The following is a 24,691-nucleotide window of genomic DNA, read 5'->3' as shown; positions in this document are numbered from 1 at the left end:
TGGTAGGCATAACTGCCACCGTGAGGGAACAGTGAGCTGTGTCCGCAGCGTGAACCCAGTGCCACGACCTCCCAGGCCCCCAGTTGCTCTCTGAGTAACATTGTGTGCCTGTTGCTATGCAAGATAAATATTTTCCTGGACCAGCAGGTTCACCTCTCTTCCAGCTTAAATCCAGCGCTCAGTGAATGGCAAATGAAGAGGAGAAAACCATTTTGTTTTCCCCAACATTTCATCTCCAAGAAAAACCTTAGGAAGTCAGAACTGGGCAGACAGACAAAGAGGGCATATTCAACTCCCACGGCAGAGGAGAAAGTTCTGGCTCACCCTCTTTGGATAAAGGCCTTAACCTAAAGTTATAGTTATAGACTTACTTCATTCCGAACCCTGGTAACTATCTAACAGAGGGGAGTAGTGAGGTTTGGGGGCGACCCGGGAAGACCTCTGATCTAGAAAATGTTCTCTCCACCCTGCTGATCCCACCAAATCTGCTCTGGGACTTTAGGCAGCTCATTTAACATTTTCAGGGCCTCAAAAACTCATTTGGAGGAAGCTGAACCAAGTGATTTCTAAGAACTTCAAAGTTCTTAATTCAGCCTCTCCTTAGCCCAGTTCTAGAATTCTTGCAACTCACATCAATAAACACTTTTTAAAAGCCTGCTATGTGCATAATCACTGGGAGACGCAGTTGAATGAGGACCCTTTCTCCAATAAGCTTGCATTATGCAATAGGGATCATTATCATCCCCATTTGACAGAAGAAAAATAAAGTGGGGAGAAGATAAATACCTTGCCCAAAGTCACAGAGCTAGTTAAGTGACAGAGCCTGTATTCAAGCCCAGGTCCACCTATTTCAAAGCTCAGATCCCCTTCTGATTACTGTAGAGGTGCTCCCCAGGGGACTGCCTGACCAGGGCCACCAGGCCCAGCAGCGCCCACTCCTTTGCAGTGTTCTGCTTGTCAACTTTTTTTTTAAAGATTTTATTTATTCATTTTATAGAGGGGAGAGAGAGAGAGAGAGAGAAGAGGGGAGGAGCGGAAAGCATCAACTTCCATATGTGCCTTGACCAGGCAAGCCCAGGGTTTCGAACCGGCGACCTCAGGGTTCCAGGATGACGCTCTATCCACTGCACCACCACAGGTCAGGCACCTGCCTGTCAACTTTAAGATTCCGTCTGCCTCTCTTGAAAGAGTTACCAGATTTAGCAAAGAGAAATCTAGAACAGCAGCTAAATTTAAATGTTAGATAAATAGCTAATCATTTTTTAGCATAAGTACATTCCATGTACTACTTAGAGCATATTTATACTAAAAAAATGATTGCCTATCTGAAATTCAGATCTAACTGGCCATCCTGTATTTCACCTGGCAATACTACCTGCTAAAAACTTCTCTTCTTAACAATGTTCTGAGGAAGTTCAGGATAGAGGAAGGCTGAAAGGAGATGGTCCAGGACAGTTAACCATTCGAGACCTTGCCAGCAGTCACTCTCAGACTCAAAGTGCTCAGGGGGACACAGAGCACAATGTGGACTTCTTGTTCCATGCTGTGCCAAGACAGCTATGGAAGTTCCACCCTCTGCTGTTTTTAAGATGCTCTTTTCTCTCCTGGCTGGACATGTGGACATGGACTTCGTCCACTCAGGCCGCCACTGCACCCAGCCTGGACCTCCCCAGCTACTACTGAACTCTTTTGGGGAGACCAGGCAGAAGGTGAGGAGCCACCCCAGCTTCCCTAGTTGCCACAACATCAAATGATGGAACAAATAGGACACTGTCATGAGACTCAGATAAAGCAAGGCTCAATTTCTGCCAGAAAGTAGCTATTTTGGCTGTGTCAGCTTGGAGAATTTATTCCAACCCTTGAGCTCCACTTTCCTCATCTATAAAATGGGGACAAGAATATGTAAGATAAAAGGATCAAATTACTTTTGATTCAGAAGGAGTGAATTACTTGAAAGTTCCATAAAACTGTAAGAAGCTATTTTTTCGTTGTCATCTCCATATAGAAACTTTCCGCCCTGGCCGGTTGGCTCAGTGGTAGAGCATCGGCCTGGCGTGCAGAAGTCTCGGGTTTGATTCCCGGCCAGGGCACACAGGAGAGGTGCCCATCTGCTTCTCCACCCCTCCCCCTCTCCTTCCTCTCTGTCTCTCTCTTCCCCTCCTGCAGCGGGGCTCCATTGGAGCAAAGATGGCCCAGGCGCTGGGGATGGCTCCTTGGCCTCTGCCCCAGGCGCTAGAGTGGCTCTGGTCGCAACAGAGCGACACCCCGGAGGGGCAGAGCATCACCCCCTGGTGGGCGTGCCGGGTGGATCCCGGTCGGGCGCATGCGGGAGTCTGTCTGACTGTCTCTCCCCGTTTCCAGCTTCAGAAAAATACCAAAAAAAAAAGAAAAAAGAAAAAAAAGAAACTTTCCAATATTTTTGTGTGTTTATTTTTGAAGTATTTCAGCCATAAAACAACTTACTAAGGTAGTAAATATAAGGACTTTTTAAAGCTTTGTGTAGTCACCCTTATAGCACAACCATACCTCATTATGATTGACCTTTCATCTTAAATGCAGATGTACTGAGAAATTTTTGGAAAACCCTGAAATTCGTCAGTACCACTAGAGAAGTTGCCTCACCCCAAGAGCCACACGCAGCACTGAGTTCACTCTCTGCTGCCCGATCTACCTCCAGTTATGTCTGTGACTTGGCAACATTACACACTATAACTTAATGTGGACCCTTTTTAATCTCTATAAGAACTAAAAAAGTGAGTATTTTCTGCAAGTGCCAAGAGTTATACTATTTTTACCATTTTTGTGTATGCCCTTCCGGGCTGTATTTGTGTGTTTTATACAACTGACAGTACAATATCAGTGCAGTTTTATACCCTGCTTTTTTCACATTAAATAATTTCATCCACATCTGTCCAGGTGGCTGCATTGTCTTAAAAACCACAAATTTAAGGCCATGGCTGGTTGGCTCAATGAATAGAGCATTGGCCTGGTGTATGGACGTCCCAGGTTCGATTCCCAGTAGGGCACACAAGAGAAGTGACCAACTGCTTTTCTCCTCCTCCTCTTCCTCTTCCTCTTCCTCTTCCCCTTCTCTCACTCTTCCCCTCCTATAGCCAGTGGCTTGATTGGTTCAAGTATTGGCCCTGGGTGCTGAGGATAGCTCCACTGATTCAAGCATCAGCCCCAGATGGGGTTGCCAGGTGGATCCCAGTCAAGGTGCATGTGGGAGTTTGTCTCACTATCTCCTCACCTCTCAAATAAATAAATAAATAAAACCATCAATTTAAATGACTGTCTAGCTGTCCACTGACTCATTCATTACACCATCATTTATTTTGTTGTTTGCTTGAAAACCTTTTTGGCTGAATTTTTTCTGCCTTTAAGTGGCTTTTAGATGGTTACTTTGAAAGTGACATGTGAAATGGTAGGCACCATTTATGTCCCACTCTCATTCTTAGGCACACACACACACACACACACACACACCTGCCAGGGCAGAATCCTAAACAATCTCATCAATGTATATGTAATCTGGTGGGTGAGGAGGTTAAGAAAAGAAGATAAGTGCCTGACCTGTGGTGGCGCAGTGGATAAAGCATCGACCTGGAAATGCTGAGGTTCCGGTTTGAAACCCTGGGCTTGCCTGATCAAGGCACATATGGGAGTTGATGCTTCCAGTTCCTCCCCCCCTTCTCTCTCTCTCTCTCTCTCTCTCCTCTCTCTCTCTCTGTCTCTCTCTCTCCTCTCTAAAATGAATAAATAAAAAAAATAAAAAAAAGAAAAGAAAAGAAAAGAAGAAAAGAACCCACCCTCTTTCTAACATAGACCTGCAGTGCTTTGGACAAAGCATAGCTCCACCTGAGATTATATGGACCTAGGATTGGGGGTGGGGGCTGGGAAGGCAGATACTGCTGTTCTTTTCTATCCCCTGTGCCTTTGACCAACCACCTCCTACTGCACCATCAAGATAGTATAAACCTACAATAGTGTCTAACAAAAAATAAGTCAATTCTGGTTGATGTGCAAAAAAGACACCTAAGCAGCTTGGTGGTGAAGCTCGTGGACTGTGGAGTCAGGCAGCCTGAGTTACTAGCCCAAGGTCTGGGCAAACTGTTTCTGTGTCTCATTGCCCCATTTTAGTAGCGAAAATAACCAGACCTACCTCTCTGTCTGCTCAGGTCCTCCAGGAAACAGGTGTGCGAGGTGTGTAGAAAGAAACAGCTGTGCAGAGTAAAGGGAGGGAGCAGGAGTAGTTGGTGAGTGGGCTGGATCTTCAGGGGGTGACATCCCTGAAAGGGAGAAGGAAGGAGGGAGACAGCAATAAGAGCTCTGTCTGCAGCACAGCCCTGGGACAGTCTCAGGGCAATGGGAGTCCCCGACCAAAGACAGCCTGAGAGGGTCCCCGCTGGGCAGGACTGGCCCACCATAGCACCTGTCATGCTTGGTCAAGGCTGGGGGCCGCCCCAGGAGAATGTGGCTGCTGAGAGCTGTCCCCAACGACCCTGACTTGGCAGGTTCTCCGAAGGGAGCTCTGAGCTGCACAGCTCCATTGCCACACCCGGTAGGGGAGGTTCAGGGACTTAGACTGTCTCCTGGGATGCAGCACCTAGGACGCGCTTTGAAAGTTAAAGCTACTGTTTCTACTTGTGACTGTGTGTTATATGTATTTCACAAAGCTCCTTCACATATATTATTTCACTTACTCATCACAATCACCCTGTGCCATTGGTATTTTATCCCCACTTGACAGAAGAGAAGAAGACTCTGAGAGGTCGTATGACTTGCCTGACCTCACAGAGCTAGAGATGGTGGAGGCGAGACTTGACTCTAAGTCCTCGAGGGCACAGCCCATGCCACCCTTATCTCTGAATGCTGCAGTAGCGGTGCAAATGGAGATGAGGATCACACTAAACCTTGTTCTCAAGGAGCTGGTATTTTTGTGAGATAGACACAAAAATAGATAATTCCTAGAGACTAACATATGGAATTACTTCCTGTTTCCTAAACACACAAGGTACTTTTCCTCCATCTACTCTACCCTCAGCCTTTCTTTGTGTTGACCTCTCAGCCTGGAGGGCCCAGCCCACCTGTCAAAATCTGCCCTTTAATGTTTAACCTTTTGGGGATTACTTCATCCTTCTCTGCACTGCCCTGTGCCACACTTTGCTCCAAAGCAGTGTTCCTCTGCCCTGCAGCAGTTTGTTGGTTTACTCATCAGCCACCTGCAGTAGACAGAGCAGCTTGAAGGCGGCAACCATTTCTCAATTGTCTACAAATCCCTGTGAGGCCCAATGTCAGTGATAGATGGTCAGTAAATGTGTCATGCACGAATGAGCCCATTCATTCTCTGGAGGGATGTGGGGAGTATAGAAGAGGTGGGAAGTCAGCCAGTGGGCATGGTCATCACACCAATGCAGATAACAGAAGGTATCCAAACAGTGTGTTAATGCACTGACAGAGAGCTACAAGAGGTGGAGTGGGTGTCATCTAACACAGGCGAGCCACAGGCTAGCATTAAGGATTAAGGTAGGCCTCTTTCTAAAATGAAACTTCTGGTTGTATCATTCTATTCTTGTATCCCCAGGGCATAGCATACAACCAAGCACATGGTAGGTATTCAGTAAGATTTTGTACAAGGAAGGGAGGGAGGGAGAGAGGGAGGGAGGGAGGGAGGAAGGAAGGAAGGAAGGAAGGAAGGAAGGAAGGAAGGAAGGAAGGAAGGAAGGAAGGAGGGAGGGGTAGGAACAATGAAGGAGAAGAGGAAGGAAGGAAGGAAGGAAGGAAGGAAGGAAGGAAGGAAGGAAGGAAGGAAGGAAGGAAGGAAGGAAGGAAGGAAGGAAGGAAGAGTTTTCTAATTCGAGTTCAGATCAGTGTCTTTGGATGAGACCTAATACTTCAGTTCAGATGCTGCCTATAGCGGTTCTCAATCAGGGGCAATTTTGCCCCCAAAGAAGACATTTAGCAATGTCTATAGACATTTTTATTGTCACAACTGAGAGTGCTACTGACTTATAATGGCTAGAGAGCAGAGATCAGTGCTAAATATCCTACAATATGGAGGTCTGCCCTCACATCAAAGACTTAGCCAAGCCCTGGCCAGTTGGCTCAGTGGTAGAGCATCGGCCTGGCATGCAGGAATCCCGGGTTCGATTCCCGGCCAGGGCACACAGGAGAAGCGCCCATCTGCTTCTCCACCCCTCCCCTCTCCTTCCTCTCTCTCTCTTCCGCTCCCGCAGCCAAGGCTCCATTGGAGCAAAGTTGGTCAGGCACTGAGGATGGCTCTGATTGCGGCAGAGCGACGCCCCAGATGGGCAGAGCATCGCCCCCTGGTGGGCATGCTGGGTGGATCCCGGTCGGGCGCATGCGGGAGTCTGTCTGACTGCCTCCCTGTTTCCAACTTCAGAAAAATACAAAAAAAAAAAATACTTAGCCAAGCCCAAATGTCAATGGCACCACTGCTCACAAACACTGAATAACTCCAGAGCCGCAGCCAGAGGTTGGAAGATGGTGTTGGGGAGAGGCTTGACTGTTCAAAAGATCCTTGACTTCTAAAATGGGGACCACCTGGGACACCACCTTCAGTCAGGGGCTTAGCCTTCATTCAGACCCTTCCAGAGACCATAACTGGGGAGTGGTGGGCATCTGGCTTCCTCCTCCCTCCTTCCCCCTCACCCCCTGGTCCTTCCCGCTAAACCAGGACACCTGAGAAAATGGCTGCTGTCTGTTCCAGGAGCTGCTCAGAGACCCTCTGTACATCGGCCTGAAACACCAGCGTGTGCGTGGGCAGGAATATGATGACCTGCTGGATGAGTTCATGCAGGCTGTGACAGACAAGTAAGTGAGTCAGTCTGTTCCTTTTGAAAGAGGGCTCTTAAGAGACAGTATGTCTAAAGTCAACATTGGTTTTGGTAAATACACAAACAAGGGGCAGTAGGTGCGTGCTTCTCCAGGTGGTCTGAAAATTCCAACTTGACCCCATATACTTGGAAGCCCCAAAGCCAAATGGGCTCGTTGTCCGGGAGAATGTTTGGGAGCAGAGAGGGGAGGGGAGAGGGTTGGTGGCTGAAGGCCTGTGATCTGGTGATAGTTAAGTATCTGATGTTTCAGGAGGAAAACCCCCTCAGCCTGAGCTGCTCTGGGTTCTCGGCATAATTAGGGATGTTGGGAGTGGTAGAGGAAAGAAGTGTGCCTTCCAGTAAAATGGCTTTGGAAGGCAGCTTGCCAAATCAGAGGGATCACTTTCCACCTCGACATGAGGACCAGGCAGCATTAATAAGCCACTGTGGGCTGAGCCTATGAGATTTATGAAGTGTCATCTCTGCACTGAGGTGCATGATATTGGCGCTTCCGCCCCCCTTTCCTGCCCCATCGGTGTGCCATCATGGCCACCCCTCATCCTGCTGTGACTGGCCTGCTGCTGGCATGGAGCTCTGGAAACAGACCCCCCACCTCACACACCCACATTTAGTCTAACAGGCCGGTCAGTCAAGACAGTTTCAGCAGCTCAGCAGGTCACTGCAGACCCAGCAAGAACCCTTCTCTCTTGAAAACCTGCAGCCTTTCTTACTGACCCAGCAGTGCCCAGGTGTGCAGAGCTGGCCTGCATGTCTTTGGCAAAGTATCCCCTTACCTGAGTTCAGGCACTCGAACCAGGCAGTGGCTGGAGAGAGCTGCTCCAGCCTCTGCAGCCCACGAAGTCTCATTCGGGCGGCCTTTGCGGTGGGAAAACTGACCCCCTACCACCAATGCTACTTCTGTGACCTTACACAGGTTACTGAGCTTTTAGTTCTCCATACCTGGGGATGAGAAGAAAGCATTGTGTTGTGTTGTGGGTTTTGGTTTTGGTTTTTTTTAAGATGAAAGAAAATGATACTGTAGTTATATAGCATGGGAGTGATCCTGTAGAAAAAAGGAAATAGGTAATGGAGTGTGGGATGTGGGGGCAAAAGTTCCTTAGGAAGCAAGACGGCAAGGCTCTGGTGCTCAGTCTAAGCTAGAGCATGGAAGGCCATCCCAGGGACAGAGGGAAGGCAGAGCACTGGGCACAGATGCTGGCAGGTGGGGGAGTGCGTAGGGTCCTGATTGGATGAAGGCAAGCTCATCTGCTGGGAGTGAAGATGGTGATGGGGGTGGGGAGTTGGGGATGGAAGAGGTATGATCTGGAATGTCCAATGTCCACGCTAGGAAACTAGAGGAGGATTGCCAAGCAGCTCATGGGCCCCCTTGAGGTCACTCTTCATGAAGCTAACTTGGGCCAGTTAGCCTATTTCTGTTTTTTCTCTAGCCAGTTTCAACCATCTGGATGCCATGTAGAAAGAGACAGAAAGTCGGATTTAATCAGCAATGGGGTTTTGTCAGGCAAGGAGGAAAAAGAGACAGAAAGGAATTAGGAGTGTATTCAAGGGTGTGCTTATAATGACGTGTCATGAGTTCTAGGTTGGATAAGAAGGGACATGAGGACATAGTGGAGGAGTGAGGTAAGGGACAGTACTATGACCAGTGGATGGTAAGTCCTGGTGAAGCCTAAGAGTTATTGAGTTGGGTACCAGATGGAATGAGCTGGAAAGAAAGGAGGTGATAATCAGAACATTAGGTGTTTGAAGCTGAGGTAATGGAGGAAGTGCTGCTATTGAGATAGACCACCAGAGCAGATAATTCAAGGGTCAGCTATATCAATAGAGGCTTATTATCTAGAACAAGGGAGGTGAACATTCCACTTAATTCTCCTGCTTTCAGACCACCCTAAAAACCACATTTGGTTTGGGACAAGATACTTGGAGGGTCATAAATTCCCTAATGTGCCTTTGGAGAGCAATAATCATGATGGTGAAAGAAGTTAAAGGCTTAGCTTGGAGGGGAGAAGACTTAGGAACTATCTGTCCATATCAAGGGCATGGTACTCCCTTCAGATACCTGAAAGCTGTTCTTTCAGAAGAAGACTGGACTGGTTTCTCTGTGCTCAAATGGAGAAAAACCAATTGGTAAAATGCCAAAGGAGGCAGTTTTCAGCTCAAGATAAATCAGACCTATCCCACATTTTTCTGGACCTTCTGTGAGAATGAATTCCTTGTTACAGAAAGAGTTCAAGAATAGGTTGCATGGCTTATTGCTGGTGCTCTTATAAAAGGAAATGTAAGATTTAAATATTCTTTAAGGCCCTGGCCAGTTGGCTCAGTGGTATAGTGTTAGCCTGGCTTGTGGATGTCTGGGTTTGATTCCCAGTCAGGGCATACAGGAGAAGCGACCATTTGCTTCTCCCGCCTCCCCCTCCCTTTCTCTCTTTTTCTCTCTCTCCTTCCCAAAGCCATGGCTTGATTGGTTCAAGCACACTGGCCCGGGGCATTGAGGATGGCTCTATGGAGCCTCTGCCTCAGGTGCTAAACATAGCTCAATTGCGAGCATGGTCCCAGATGGGCAGAGCATCAGACCCAGACAGGGGTTGCCAGGCGAGTCCCAGCCAGGGTGCAGGTACGAATCTATCTTTTCTCCTCTCACTTGGAAAAGAAAAATAAATAAATACATAAGTATTCTTTAAGATGCCTTCCCACCCCAGCATTCTATTAGGACCTCTGAAGAGCCCTGGTTGGCAGGATAGGTGTTATTATTCTCATTTTATAGAATAGAAACTGAGGCCCCGAGAAGTCAAGGAGCCTGTCTCAGGTCACACAGTACCTGGCAGGTGAGCAAGCTGAACGTGGGTCTGCTGACTCCGAGGCCAGACTGCTTTCTACATGCTCAGTTACCTGTGGGAGGCAAGAGAAGGGAATGAGATGGGCTTTGAGAGCCTGTGTTTTGCTTCCTGTTTCCAGGGCTCACTACTTATCTAATGAGTCAGTAGTCATTCCATGATTTCCCCACAGGGAAGTCTTGTTATTTGTGTGAGAAGGTTACATAAATTGGGATGTAAGAGGCTCTTCAAATTATCATTAAACCCAATTTATAGTCTCACAGATACACACAGCCCAGGGGTGAACCCTAGGGGAGAGCTGTGCATCAGCCAAGAGGAATGTGTCCTTCAGTGGAAAAGATGATGGTTTGACAGCTGGTTGTTTTGAATCTAATAAGTTAGCACAGATGTTTGTGGATTCTGTAGGTGGGAAAGGAGCTGGTCTCCCCTGCACGCTCTGGGGACTATAGTAACCCCAAGATGGAATGTCCGGCCTAGGGGTGAGTCAGCAGCCTTAAAGCCAAATACAATGTATTTTAAGAAAGAACCTTGGGAAACAAGGAATTCTGCCTTCAACATACTTGTCTCTTTCCAAACATCCTATTAATAAAAAACTCCATCTTCTTGTCCTTACCCACTCATCAGGATGTGTTGTTAAGATTTTTTTTGGCCTGAAAAAGAGCCAGCATGGCTCAGTTACTATCCTGGAGTTTGGTCACTGGGGAGGACCCACCAGGACTGAGAGCTGAGGGCAACAGTGACAGGTGACTGTGAGCCTACTGCTCACAGCTGAGAGAGTGCTCAGTGAGCCTCTGGCAGACTCATCATTCCATTCTTCCTGTACTCTCCCTCCCATTCGGTGGGACCGGAGTGTGGCACCCAAGGGACATGTTTTCCCCCATGGTTCTCACTTACATTGTCCATTTCTGTTACTTACAGCAGAATGGATGGGAATGGTCTGCTTTAAGCTTGCACCTAGAGCCCAGGCTCTGTCTGACACTGGGCTTTGGTTGATGTCAGCAGCAGGTTCAGCCTTTAGGCAGATCAGGAAAAAAAAAACACCCCCTTTTTGTCTAGCTCCCCAAACCCTAGGATAGAGATTGCCGAGCTGCTGAGGTAGAAGTGATAAAAAAGGGAAGTGATGGGTTTAAAAAAAACGGACTTTTTTTTTTAAGTCATCGCTTTTTAGCTCCAGGAAAATGTCTTCTTTTTGAGTCCCTTCATCTCTCCATCTCTGATAAATTATCTGTACTATGCCCTGATCAGGATGGCAGCGAGCAAAGGTTTTGGTACTTGTCAGGACTTCGTACAAAGCGGAGCACCACAGCTCAAGGCTGGAAACCAGGAGGTGAGATTCCAAGACTGTTCACTGCCCTCAGGTCTGCCATGTCAAAGCGCAGACCCCGTTTCAGTTATCTGTTGCTGCGTAGCAGTTAGTGACTTACCACATTTATTTACTCTTGATTCTTGCAAGCTGAGTTGACTTAGCTGGGTGGTTCTGCTGCTTTTGCCAACAGTCACTTGTAGGGCTGCTTTCAGCTGGGCTCGGCTGGGACTGAAAGAAAGGCTGGGCTCCTCTCTCTCTCCAGAGTCTCAGGGTCTCTCCCTCTTCACACGAGCTGTCCATACAGTCGGTTCACTCAACAAGGTAGCTGAATTCGATTCTTGGCAGTCCAGGGCTCCCAAGAGCACATAAATGGAAGCTTCCGGGCCCTCCTGACACTAAGCCTTGAAACTGGCACGGTATAACTTCCACCACATTCTACTGGCTATCCCAGATTCCAGGGGAGAGGATAACGCAAGGATGTGAAGACCAAGAGGAAGGGTTCACTGGGGATCCACGAGTGTAACCCACTGCCACACCCCATCCAGCCTGGGAGGCACGAGGAATGGGGCAGCTATTGTGCTCTGGAAATGCAAGAAGAGCAAGAGAAGAATGACACAGTTACTGACACAGAAACAGGGAAATGTATCCTACAGCACAGTGGCATCTGGGCTGTGCGCAGGGAAAGTGACTGGTTTTACCCAGAGGGCCCTGCGCTGCCTTCTCCGCTGGCCAGGGCGTGCACAGTCTTGGCCTCCTGCTCGCTGCTGGCGCTGCTGCTCACCACTCGTCTTCTTCGCTGTCTGGCACATTCTAGCACTCGATGAGCTGAAGACCAAATACAAGAATCCTAGAGCAGTGTGATACCTTGACTCCTCTTATACTTCCAGAGCACCTCTTCCATGTTCTCTTCCGGGTCATGTTTCTTTGTGCAGCGGAGTGACTAACACTGGGTCTCAATACACCCCTCTTGGCATGTCATATTTGGAGGTATATGGGTAGCCAGTGATGAGTGGATCAGGATTCTATGGCCCTACAACCATCACGAATGCATAGTGTTAGAAAAAAGGAGAGAGTGCAAATTAGCTTTTTTATCTGCTAGCCTTTTTTTTACTACCTATACAGCATGATCTATGTTTCAGTCAGCTCTTAGAACAACACACAGAAGAATTGGTCCAGTTAAGTGCATGCAAAAAGCCACCAAACAAAGGGATTCTATCTAACAAGATCCTCTTTCAAAGAGTAGCCTATGGAATCTGAGCAGTTACATTTTTTAAATATTTGTACTTTTTTTTTTTTTTTTTGCTGCTTGTGGAAAGACTGTTTTCGTGTTATACTCAGATAAAGAATTTAAGTGGAATTACATATAAATTAATATAAAACAGCTACCTCTGGTGTTGACAGGTTTGAATTTCCATTCCTTAAGGAACAGCTATAATCCCCTGGATGATTGCATTAATTAGACTATCCTTAGTCCGTTAGAAACTGTTTTTTTGTTTGTTTGTTTTGTTTTGTTTTTTAGCAAACAAGAGAAACAGACAAACAGGAATGGACAGACAGGAAGGGAGAAAGATGAGAAGCATCAACTCATAGTTGTGGCACCTTAGTTGTTCATTGATTGCTTTCTCATACATGCTGTGATGTGGGGGCTCCAGCTAAGCCAGTGACTCCTTGCTTATGCCAGCGACCTTGGGCTCAAGTCAGCAACCTTGGGCTTCAAGCCAGCAACCTTTGGCTCGAGCCAGTGACCATGGGGTCATGTCTATGATCCCACGCTCAAACCAGCAACTCTACACTCAAGCCAGCAACGTTGGGGTTTTGAACCTGGGTCCTCTGCTTCCAAGGTCGATACTCTATCCACTGGAGCACATCCTGTTCAGGCTGGAAGCTTTTGTTTATAGAAACTTACAGGGCTCATTTTGGTTTTATTGAAATGCCATCTAATTATAAATTCTTCCTATGGAAATAAATAAATTCTTTGCTATAGAAAGTCACAACACATTCCCAACAAATATTTCTATTTTTTGGAATTTGACTTTTCAAACTTATCCCATGAGGGGATGTATTTTTCTGACAAAGAGATAGGAGCAGTGGGTACTGTGTCCAGTGCTCTGAGAACTGAGTTTTACTTTCACTACTAAGTTGAGAACACCTATCATAGAAGCTCTGAGAAAGTTAGGAGTAGCACAAACAAAACAAAACAAAAATGTGTCTAATCATGCATTTCCAGGACTTTTAAATAATAACTACATGCCCAACACTCTATTAGGCACTATAGTGAGATTCAGCAGAAAGAAAGAACATGGGCCATGTCCTCAAGAATCTTACAGACCTTCCAAAATGACAAAAAAGAATTGAACAGGAAGTAATTAGAGAATAGTTAAAGTCTAACCTATTCGGTATTGATCATCAGTTCAGCGGGAATTCAGAGAAAGGAACAGAGAAACTTGGGAAGTGATGGAAACTATACAAATTCAGTCTCAAATGTGTATAAGCAACAGAAGTAAAAACACATTCTATATAGATAATACATTATGAGAAAAGCAAGAACACAGGAAAGGCAGAAGACTCTAGATAACTGGCCCAACTAAAGATGAATGTGTATTGGTTCAAAATAAGCATAAGTAGGAATGGAGCAGGCTGTGATAGGCTTTAAAACCTAGGCAGAGAATCATAATTATCAGAGCTCAAAAGTAGACAGGGCTTCAGCCATCTAATTCAGTGTTTTGTGTTTTTTGTTGTTTTTTGTTTTGTTTTGTTTTTTTGTTTGTTTGTTTTGAGAGAGAGATAGGAAGAGAGAGGGGAGGAGGAAAGAGATAAGGAGCATCAACTCATAATTGCTTCATTTTATTTGTTGATTCATTGCTTCTAATACGTGCTTTAGCCCAGGGGCTCAAGTCAAGCCAGTGACCCCTTGCTCAAGCAAGAGATCTTGGACTCAATCTAGCGACCTTGGGCTTCAAGTCAGTGACCTTTGGGCTCAAGCCACTGACCTTGGGATTGTGACCTCTTGCTCAAACCAGTGACCTTGGGCTGTGTTTAAGTCAGCAACCCCATGCTCAAGCTGGCAAGCCTGAGCTCAAGCAGGTGACCTCAAGATTTTGAACTGGGGAACTCAGTGTCCCAGGTTGATACTCTATCTACTGCACCACCACCTGTAAAGCAAATTTATTCTAGTGGTTTTTAAACTAAACTTCCTCAAGCCCCAGGCATTATGAGAGGTTCATCAGGAGTGCTAGAAATGAAATATTTCCCACCTATCATATAAGATTTAAACTACTTGAAGAAACATGTTGTCTTTTATTGTTTTCTGTATCAGGATTCTGCTCAAGATTTCATTAATTAAATCTTCTGTGGCACTGGCCAATTGACTCTGGTAGAGTGTTGGCCCAGCTTATAGAAGTCCCAGGTTTGATTCCCAGTCAGGGCCCATCTGCTTCTCTACCCCTCCCCATTTCACTTCTATCTCTCTCTCTCTCTTTCTCTCTCTCTGTCTCTTTTCCTCCTGAAGCCATGGCTCGATTAGAGCAAGTTGGCCTGGGGCACTGAGAATGGCTCCATGGCCTCCCCCTCAGGCACTAAAAAATGGCTCTGGTTGCAATGGAGCAATGGCCCTAGATGGACAGAGCATTGCCCCCTAGTGGGCTTGCCAGGTGGATCTGGGTTGGGGCACACCAGGGAGTCTGTCTCTGCCTCCCCTCCTCTCACTAAAAAAATTTTGAAAATAAAATTTAAATAATAATAATAATAATAATAAAGAATTCTTCTGCTAAAAATGTTTGAAAACCACCAATCTACTCAATACCTTATCTGGGACTGGATACAAAGAGCAATAGGGAGCCATGTTAGGTTCTTGAACCACAGAAGTATCAAAATTAACAGAATGCAAGAGAAGATTAGAACAGAAGCCACAGCAGAGCCCCTACTCAAATTCTGGCTTCCCCCAGGAAATCTGCCCTGACCAGCCTGGCCTGAATCTCCTTCACTGTTTGCAATCATAGAGTAGCTTATTGGGCCTATAATTCATTTCCTAACTGATTATGCTCGGCATTGTGACATCTGTTCTATTAATTGTCTAAAGCTTTTCATTAAAGCTTTTTTATCTTTCATTTTTTCACAAAGCAGAGATTAGGCAAAGATGCACCTGGACTGTTATAGAGAGGTTCGAGTATCACATGATCAAAATATGGATTTTGTGAATCATTTCTTCCTCGGGTCCTATGAACCTGTAATGTCTCTACCTGACCAGTAGTTTTCAGGGGGGCAGGGATCATGACTTAGTCATGGTGGGCTCATGGTTATGTATGGGTGGGAGTTGAGTGGTTGGTTGATTGGTTGGTTGATTGGCTGGTTTGTTGAGAGATTAAAAGCCTTCACCAGGCTAGCTATCATTTAGAATGGACTAAAGATTATGGATTTGACCACATCTAAGGAAGGAACTTTGGGATTCATTCTAGCTTGTCTGGCCTCTGAAGGAGCAGGACAGTCTTCCAGTCTCTCCTGGATGTGGTTAATGATTGACAGTCCAGCTCCTACACATTCCCATCAGGATAGGAGCCAGGTGTTGCATGAGGACAAGATTCTCATGCCCACAAGGAATTTGTCCTGAGTCACAGAAGGGACAGGAGGGCTGTAGCAAAATGCAATACAACACTCAACATTTAGGACCTATTCATTTCCATCGTGGCTGTGCAGACTGAACAAGTGAGAGAGCGTGCGATTCATAGTCAAGGTCCAGCCTCAGTACTAAGGCCAAATGTGCTGGAGGAAGATTACTAACAGGGAAGAGAGATTCCAGGATGCCAGATGGCTGATGCCTTTTCCTTTTCCCTCAGCAGCCAGATTATATCACCTGGTATCAAGAATAGGAACAAAAATCATACCCAGCCCTGAAAGTTTCAGATTATAACAGAGAATATGAAAGAATAGAAGGGGTTCCTTCTATTTTTTCCAGGTTTTCCTCAGTAGATTTAAAACAACTCTACTTAATTGCTTACTATGTACAGACTGTGATATAAGCACTTAACACATGATTAATTCATATAATTCTCATAGCAATACTCTGAGGGTAGGTACTATTATTACCTTCATTTTAAGGGAAGAGGAAATCAAAGCTTATAAAGTGTAAGTACCTCACCCTAAGAAAGAGGATCCTGCCTGACCTATGTTGACAAAGTGGATCAAGCATCAACCTGGAATGCTGAGGTCACTGTTTCAATCCCTGAGCTTGCCTGGTCAAGGCACATACAACAAGCAACTACTATGAGTTGATGCCTTCCGCTCCTCCCCTCCTTTCTCTCTTCCTCTCTCTAAAATCAATAAATAAAATCTTAAAAATAAACAAATAAATAAAAACAAGAAAGGGGAGTGTATTAAGGGCCCACCCACTAACATTGGTTGTTAAGAAGACAAACTCTAGAGCTAGACTACCTGAGCTTAAACTTCACACTTGCCACTTATTAACAAGCTACTTAATTTATCGTGCCTGCAGTTTTTCATTCCTAAAATGCATTCTTAAGGCTTCACTTGTAGAGTGCTTATGATGGATAACTAAGATAATTCACATAAAATGTTTAATATTTTACCTGGATAATAGTAAACACTTAATGTTTGCTATTCTTCTTATCATTAATGTAATCAATTTCCAAAGCTGCTCTCCTTTAAGCAGTGCTTTAGCGGTGCCCCTATTCATGCATACTTGCTTGAGCTAAATTATCCATTAATACATCCATCACTTCTTTCCCTAGGCCCCCACTCATCCATCCCCATCATTCCAATCCACTTTCCCTCTCTTCCCCAATTCTTCTTTCCCAGTGCTAATCTTAGGGCATACAAAACCAAAACAGCCCTGGAAACACTGGATGTGATTTGTCTCCATTGTCACCCCAATAAATTCAATAAAATGAAAACAGTTGGTCTTCACACCTACATCTAATCAATCTAATTATGCTCACACCCCTCCACCAGGTGTAGATACTTCTGTGCACATGTCACGGTGAAATCTCCTATTTTCTGAGATTGTTTCAGCTGAGTGTTATTTGGACCTTACAGACCCACCACTCTGAGAACATTGTCCCCTTGCTTAATCAAACATCTCTTTACATGACGCATTTCTCAATGCAGAAATGAAAAACAGAAACTTGCCCAAGGATAGAAAGGTATTAAATCACTCCACGATCAGCCCCCTGGTGCTGACTTACTGAGAGGCTGCACAGACAGTGCTCTGGCACTCTGCTCTTGGAGCTGGAAGGAAGCCTTGGATAGCTTCCCCTACTCCCACCCACTGCCTTGCTGCTCCATTCCAGCCATGCTGACCGTCTTGCTGTTCCTTCAGCATGTCACTTTTTTTTTTTTGGAACTGCAGAGCCTTCCTGCTTGCTATTTCCCCAGCCTTGAATGTCCTTCCATTTTTGTGGCTGTTTCCTCCTCATCACAGGCTTGGAAATGGGTCTACACCCAGTCAGGGTCCAGTGTTGAGGCCCCTACAAGGCAGAAACTGGGAGTTCTGCAGAAAATTGGGAGCTTCAAATGACTGCCCCCCCCCCATGAAAAAAACATAGTCTTTGCTCCCCCACACAGGGAAATGACAAGGAACTTGTAAGGGGAGGAATGTTTCTTGGAAGAAAGCAAAACACCAAACCTTCATCACATGTAAATTTAGAGTCCACGTTTACCATAAACACATGGTGCAAAAAATTCTCAAGTTAAAAAATGAGTATAAAATACTGTCCCCTCCCAGTGATGTGGCTAAAGAAGCTTGAGGGGGATAAACAATGCTCCAATAAAAATAGATTCACGAGTCACAATAGCCCACAGGGGGACAATTCACAATGTGGGAAAATCAGAAGCCCAACTAATTGAATAATTACAACCCGAAGAAAAAGGAATGTTCTGAGAAAGATTATAAAGCAGCTATACTTTTTCTTTTGTAAGATATGTTTGTAAGAATTAAGTAATAAGGAAAGTGTCCAACACTGAAAAAAAATGTCAGGCAGATTTTAAAAAGAACAAAATAAAACTTCTGAAAATGAAAAGCAGAGTCATGGAAATTCATTGAGTGCTCTCAAGACAGCAAGAAACCATCAGAAAAACCAAATCTTCAAAACTGAGTGGCTGCAGGCATTTCAGAGAGACCCTCCTACTCCTGGTTATCTGGTTGATACTCCTGATTATACCGATTATGTCCTGATTTTACTCCTGAAAGGAACTGAGACATCAACATGTTTTATTAAAAAAGGTCCTCTGAGCTGCTGTTGGTGAAACAGAGCACTTCTTGAGGGAAAGAGAGGGTGGGTAAGACTGAAATCCCCAAATCCCAACCTCATCACCCCATGCCAGACAATCATGGGCATGACTTACTCACTCTTATTTTGTCTTCACCTCTCTTTCTCTGTGTCCTGCTCATGGAAACACATGCAGACGTAGTCTCATTTTTATCCTGAACCCATTTTATTAGGCTTAACTAGATTGTTTTTCAATAAACTTGGATAACTTTAGGAATAAAAATTCCTAAAATTCTTAAAGACAAATGACTCCATCAAGATATACTATGTAAAGAAAAAAGGGTCTGGACACATGTACACCAAACTGTTAACAATGATTACAGTAGAGACAGGAGATTGTCAGAGATTTTTGTTAGCCAAGCCATTTTTTTTTATTAAATTTATTGTGTTTACATAGATTCTAGTGTCGCCCCGATTACATCCCCCCTCCCCCATATTCCCCTCAACATCTCCTTTGCCCCCCCTCCCAACTGCTCCCTCCCCCCTTCCCTTCAGGTTTAATTCCATTCCTCAGTCACATTGTTCCTTGGATTCCTCAAATGAGTGAGGTCATATGATATTTTTCATCTCTGCCTGGCTTATTTCACTTAACATAATAGTTTCCAGGTCCATCCATATTGTCGCAAAAAGTAAGATTTCCTTCTTTTTTCATGGCCCCATAGTATTCCATTGTATATATGTACCAAAGCTTTTTAATCCACTCGTCCACTGACGCACACTTGGGCTGTTTCCAAATCTTCACTATTGTAAACAATGCTGCCATAAACATAGGGGTGCATTTCTCCTTTTGGAATAGTACTATGGTGTTCTTGAGATATATTCCTAAAAGTGGGATGGCTGGGTCAAAAGACAGTTCCATTTTTAACTTTTTGAGGAATCTCTATACTGCTTTCCACAGTGGCTGCACCAGTCTGCATTCCCACCAGCAGTGCAGGAGGGTTCCCTTTTCTCCACATCCTTGCCAGCACCTATCATATGTTGTTTTGTTAATGAGAGCCATTCTGACTGGTGTGAGGTGATATCTCATTGTGGTTTTAATTTGCATTTCTCTAATAATTACTGATGTTGAACATTTTTTCATACGTCTGTTGATCATCTGTATGTCCTCTTTGGAGAAGTGTCTATTCATTTCTTTTGCAATTTTTTGATTGGATTGTTTATCTTCTTGGTGTTGAGTTTTACAAGTTCTTTATAAACTTTGGTTATTAACCCCTTATCAGAGGTATTGTTGAATATGTTCTCCCATTGTGTAGTTTGTCTTTTTATTCTGTTCATATTGTCTTTAGCTGTACAAAAGCTTTTTAGTTTGATATAGTCCCATTTGTTTATCCTGTCTTTTATTTCACTTGCCCTTGGAGATAGATCAGCAAATATATTGCTGCAAGAGATGTCGGAGAGCTTACTGCCTATGTTTTCTTCTAAGATGCTTATAGTTTCATGGCTTACATTTATGTCTTTATTCATTTTGAGTTTATTTTTGTGAATGGTGTAAGTTGGTGGTCTAGTTTCATTTTTTTGCAGGTAGCTGTCCAATTTTCTCAACACCATTTGTTAAAGAGACTGTCTTTACTCCATTGTATGCTCTTACCTCCTTTGTCAAATATCAATTGTCCATAAAGGTGTGGGTTTATTTCTGGGTTCTCTGTTCTGTTCCATTGATCTATATACTTGTTCTTATGCCAGTACCAAGCTGTTTTGAGTTCAATGGCCTTGTAGTATAACTTGATATCAGGAAGTGTGATACCTCCCACTTTATTCTTCTTTTTTAAGATTGCTGAGGCTATTTGTGTTCTTTTTTGATTCCATATAAATTTTTGGAATATGTGTTCTATATCTTTGAAGTATGTCATTGGTATTTTAATTGGTATTGCATTGAATTTATAAATTTCTTTGAATAGTATAGACATTTTGATGTTTATTCTTCCTAACAATGAACACGGTATATGCTTCCACTTGTTTATATCTTCCTTGATTTCTTTTTTCAATGTTTTGTAATTTTCTGAGTACAAGTCTTTAACCTCCTTGGTTAATTTACTCCTATGTACTTTATTTTGTTGTTGTTGCAATAGTGAAGGGGATTGTTTCCTTAATTTCTCTTTCTGACAGTTCTTTGTTGGTGTATAAAAATGCCTCTGATTTCTGTGTATTAATTTTATACTCTGCCACCTTGCTGAATTCATTTATCAGGTCCAGTAGTTTTTTGACTGAGACTTTAGGGTTTTCTATATAAAATATCATATCATCTGCAAAGAATGTTAGTTTTACTTCTTTTTCAATTTGGATTTCTTTTTCTTGTCTGATTGCTGTAGCTAGGACTTCCAGTACCATGTTGAATAAGAGTGGTGAAAGGGAGCACCCTGTCTTGTTCCTGATCTTAGAGAGATTGCTTTTAATTTTTGCCCATTAATTATGATGTTGGCTGTGGGCTTGTCATAGATGGCCATTATCATGTTGAGGTATGTTCCCTGTATTCCCACTTTACTGAGAGTTTTGATCATAAATGGGTGCTGTATTTTATCAAATGCTTTTTCTGCATCATTGAAATTATCATGTGGTTTTTCTCCTTCCTTTTGTTTATGACATGAATCTTATTGATTGATTTGCAAATATTGTACCAGCTTTACCTCCCCAGAATAAATCCCTCTTGATTATGATGTATGATTTTTCTCATGTATTGCTGGATCCAGTTTGCTAATATTTTGTTGAGCATTTTAGCATCTAAATTCATCAAGAATATTGGCCTATAATTTTCTTTCTTTGTGTTGTCTTTGCCTGGTTTTGGAATCAGAATTATGCTCGCCTCGTAAAAGGAGTTTGGAAGTCTTCCTTCCTTTTGAATTTTTTGAAATGGCTTGAGAAGGATAGGAGTTAGTTCTTCTTTGAATGTTTGGTAAAATTCACCAGTGAAGCCATCTGGCCCAGGGCTTTTGTTTGTTCGGAGTTTTTTGATAAATGTTTCAATCTCATTTGTTGTAACTGGTCTGTTTAGGTTTTCTGATTCTTCCACATTGATTTTTAAAACATTATATGTTTCAAGGAATTTGTCCATTTCACCTAGGTTGTTTAAATTTTTGGCATACAGTTCTTCATAGTATTTTCTTACAATATTTTGTATTTCTGTTGTGTCATTCTGGAGTGTTATTTCTCCACTCTCGTTTCTAATTTTATTTATTTGAGTCCTCTCTTTTTTTCTTGGTGAGTCTGGTTAAAGGTTCAGCAATCTTCTTTACCCTTTCAAAGAACCAAAGAACCAGCTCTTGGTTTCATTGATCCTCTGTGTTGTTTCTTTAGCCTCTATGTCATTTATTTCTGCTCTGATCTTTATTATTTCCTTCCTTCTACTACCTCTGGGCTTTACTTGCTGTTCTTTTTCTAGCTTTTCTAGATGCAGGGTTAGGTTTTTTATTTGAGCTTTTTCTAGCTTTTTAAGGTATGCTTGTAGTGCTATGAACTTCCCTCTCAGGACTGCTTTTGCTGTGTCCCATAAGTTTTGAGTTGTTGTATGCTTGTTATTATTCATTTCTAGGAATTTTTTTATTTTTTCTTTGATCTCATTGTTAACCCATTCATTATTTAATATCATGCTATTTAGTTTCCATGTGTTTGAGTATTTTTCAGTTTTTCTGTTATGGTTGATTTTTAGTTTCATGCCATTGTAATCAGAGAAAATGCTTGATATGATTTCAATCTTCTTAAATTTGTTGAGACCGCTTTTGTGCCTTAACATGTGGTTTATCCTAGAGAATGTACCATGAGTACTTGAAAAGAATGTATATTCTGCTGCTTTAGGATGAAAGGTTCTGAAGATATCTATTAAATCCAGTTGATCTAGTATGTCTCTTAAGTCTGCTGTTTCTTTTTTAATTTTCTTTCTTGAGAATCTATCTAGTGATGTTAGTGGGGTATTAAAATCCCCTACTATTATAGTATTGCTGTTTATCTTGCCCTTTATATTCATCAAAGTCTGCTTTATATGTTTAGGTGTGTAGATATTTATAATGATTATATCTTCCTGTTGGATTTCTTCCTTTATTATTATGTAGTGACCTTCTTTATCTCTTAATTTTGTTTTAAAGTCTATTTTGTCTGATATAAGTATAGCCACCCCAGCTTCTTTTTTATTTCCATTTGCATGAAGTTTTTTTTTTCATCCTTTTACCTTTAGTCTATGTGTATCTTTTGTTTTGAGATGTGTCTCTTGTAGACAGCATATGTATGGGTCCTGTTTTCTTATCCATGCAGCTACCCTATGTCTTTTGATTGGATCATTTAATTCATTTACATTTAAGGTTATTATTGATATGTAGTTGTTTATTGCCATTTTATTCTTTAAAGCTATCTTCCTCTTTTACTATATTATTTTCCCTTTTGTTCTGTTTACAACAAGCCCTTTAACATTTCTTGCAGCATTGGTTTGGTTGTAATGAATTTCTTGAGTTTTTTTGTCTGGGAAGCTTTTTATTACTCCTTCAATTTTAAATGATAGCCTTGCTGGATAAAGAAGTCTTGGTTGTGGGCTCTTCTGCATTTCTTTGAATATTTCTTGCCATTTCTTTCTGGCCACAAGTGTTTCTGTTGAGAAGTCAGATGTCATCCTTATGGGGGCTCCTTTGTAGGTGATAACCTTTTTTTCTCTAGCAGCTTTTAATATTTTCTCTTTATCTCTTAGCTTTGATATTTTAACTATGATGTTTCTTGTTGTAGATTTCTTTGAGTTTCTCTTTAATGGAATTTTCTGTGCTTCTTGAACTTGTGTGACTTTTTCCTGCATCAATTTAGGGAAGTTTTCAGCTATGATTTGATTGAACAAGGTTTCTATCACTTGTTCTTTCTCTTGTTCTTCAGGAGCCTTTATGATGTGGATGTTGTTTCTCATATTGTCACAGAGCTCTCTTAGAGTTTCCTAAGACTTTTTGAGTCTCTTTTCTTTTTGCTGCTCTGCTTCTGTGCCTTTGTGTATGTTGTCCTCTAACTCACTGATTTGATTCTCAGCTTCATCCATTCCACTTTTAATTCCTTCCATTGTGTTCTTTATTTCTGATATTGTATTTGTCATTACTGACTGATTCTTTTTTATTATTTCAATGTCCTTTCTTATATTTGCTATCTCTTTATTTAGTTGCTTACTATGTTCATCTATTGCTGTTCTCAGATCTTTGAGCATCCTAACAATCATTATTTTAAACTCTGCATCTGGTAATTTGTTTATATTTGACTCATTCAAGTACTGTTCTGGGGATTTCTCTCGATTCATTTTGGTTGCATTTCTCTGCCTTCCCATTCTGTCTGGTATAAGAAGGATGTGTCCACATGAGTCCAATGGGTGTGGCCTCTGTGTTCCCCAGGTGTGGTCTGTCTGCAGGTGTGCCATTCCCTCTGAGGCTGCCTCAAGCATTCAGGTAAGGGCGTTGCCAGCGCTGGCCTGCTGGGGCAGTCACTGAGGTTTCTGCCTCTCCTCCATGGTCCAGGCTGTGTTCACGTGCTGGGGCTACAAGCCCTGGCAGGCCTTGGCCTTTGCCCCACCCCTTTGAGTGGCACTGCGCTCCATGCTGGGGCCGCAAGCCTTGACACTGCAGGTGGGGCCACGCACCTATGCTCAGCCACAGGTTTCCGCCCCCACAGGTGGGGCTGTGCTTGCGATGACCATAAGACCCAGCTCCAGGGGTGGAATTGTGCACCCTTGCTCAGCCATGGGTCTCTGCCTGTTCCTTAGCTTTTGCCCCACCCCTGATGGCAGGGCTGCATTAGCGCACTGGGCCACACACCCCAGCTCTCCATAGGGGCTGCCCACCCCTGCCCAGCCAGGGCTCTCTGCCAGTTTCCCAGCTTTCGCCTTGCCCCTGCAGGTGGGATTGCAGGCAGGACTGCTTTTGCTCACCTGGCCCGCAGCCAGGTTGGATCACTTTTGTGTGCCCCTTCTGCCCCCCAGGCAGGACTGAGCTAACACTGGGCCTCAGTCGCAGCTTGCCCAGCTTCTGCCCCCACTGACAGGACTGCGCTTCTGTGTCCTGCCAATGCCGCCTGCCCTCCAGCAAGCCCTCAGCAGTGTAGGAGGGGGTGCTGCTGCTTATACCCTAGCACTCAATACTGTATTCCTGAAGGCTCCCTCTTTCTAAGCGACTCTGCTCTGAGTGCTGTGGGAAAACTTGTTTGGCTAGTGTCCTGCTTCCCTTTGCTGGTATTGCTGGTTCCAGGAGAAATAGTCACTTTAGATTTGGGGAGTGACTCAACCCAGGGGTTAGGGTGGCTGTCCCTCAAAGTGTTTCTCCCTGCACCTCTTTAGATTACTCTCTCTTCCTGCTACTCTGGTCCTCTCAGTCTCTCCCCATCCCCCAGAGTCTCAGGTGAGTGGTTGTGAAAGAGATTTTCTGTGTAGTCCCTTTAAGAAGAATCCTGGGTCTGAGAAATCTGTCTCTT

General features: G+C 43.7%; 1 protein-coding gene and 1 pseudogene across 1 annotated transcript in view; both read left to right on the top strand.

Annotated features, from left to right (window-relative positions):
• The window catches only part of ME3 (malic enzyme 3), a 210,093-nt gene that overhangs the window by 147,290 nt on the left and 38,112 nt on the right, over positions 1-24,691 (top strand). The window contains exon 7 of the mRNA XM_066370372.1: positions 6,731-6,834. Coding sequence (XP_066226469.1) covers positions 6,731-6,834 — 104 coding nt within the window. The remainder of the gene's footprint in view (positions 1-6,730; positions 6,835-24,691) is intronic.
• Positions 11,582-12,144, top strand: LOC136389693 (protein cornichon homolog 1 pseudogene; annotated as a pseudogene).

Source organism: Saccopteryx leptura, chromosome 1, assembly GCF_036850995.1.
Source record: "Saccopteryx leptura isolate mSacLep1 chromosome 1, mSacLep1_pri_phased_curated, whole genome shotgun sequence".
NCBI lineage: Eukaryota > Metazoa > Chordata > Mammalia > Chiroptera > Emballonuridae > Saccopteryx > Saccopteryx leptura.
The sequence above is the reverse complement of the archived record's forward strand: the minus strand, read 5'-3'. Positions and strand labels throughout refer to the sequence as shown.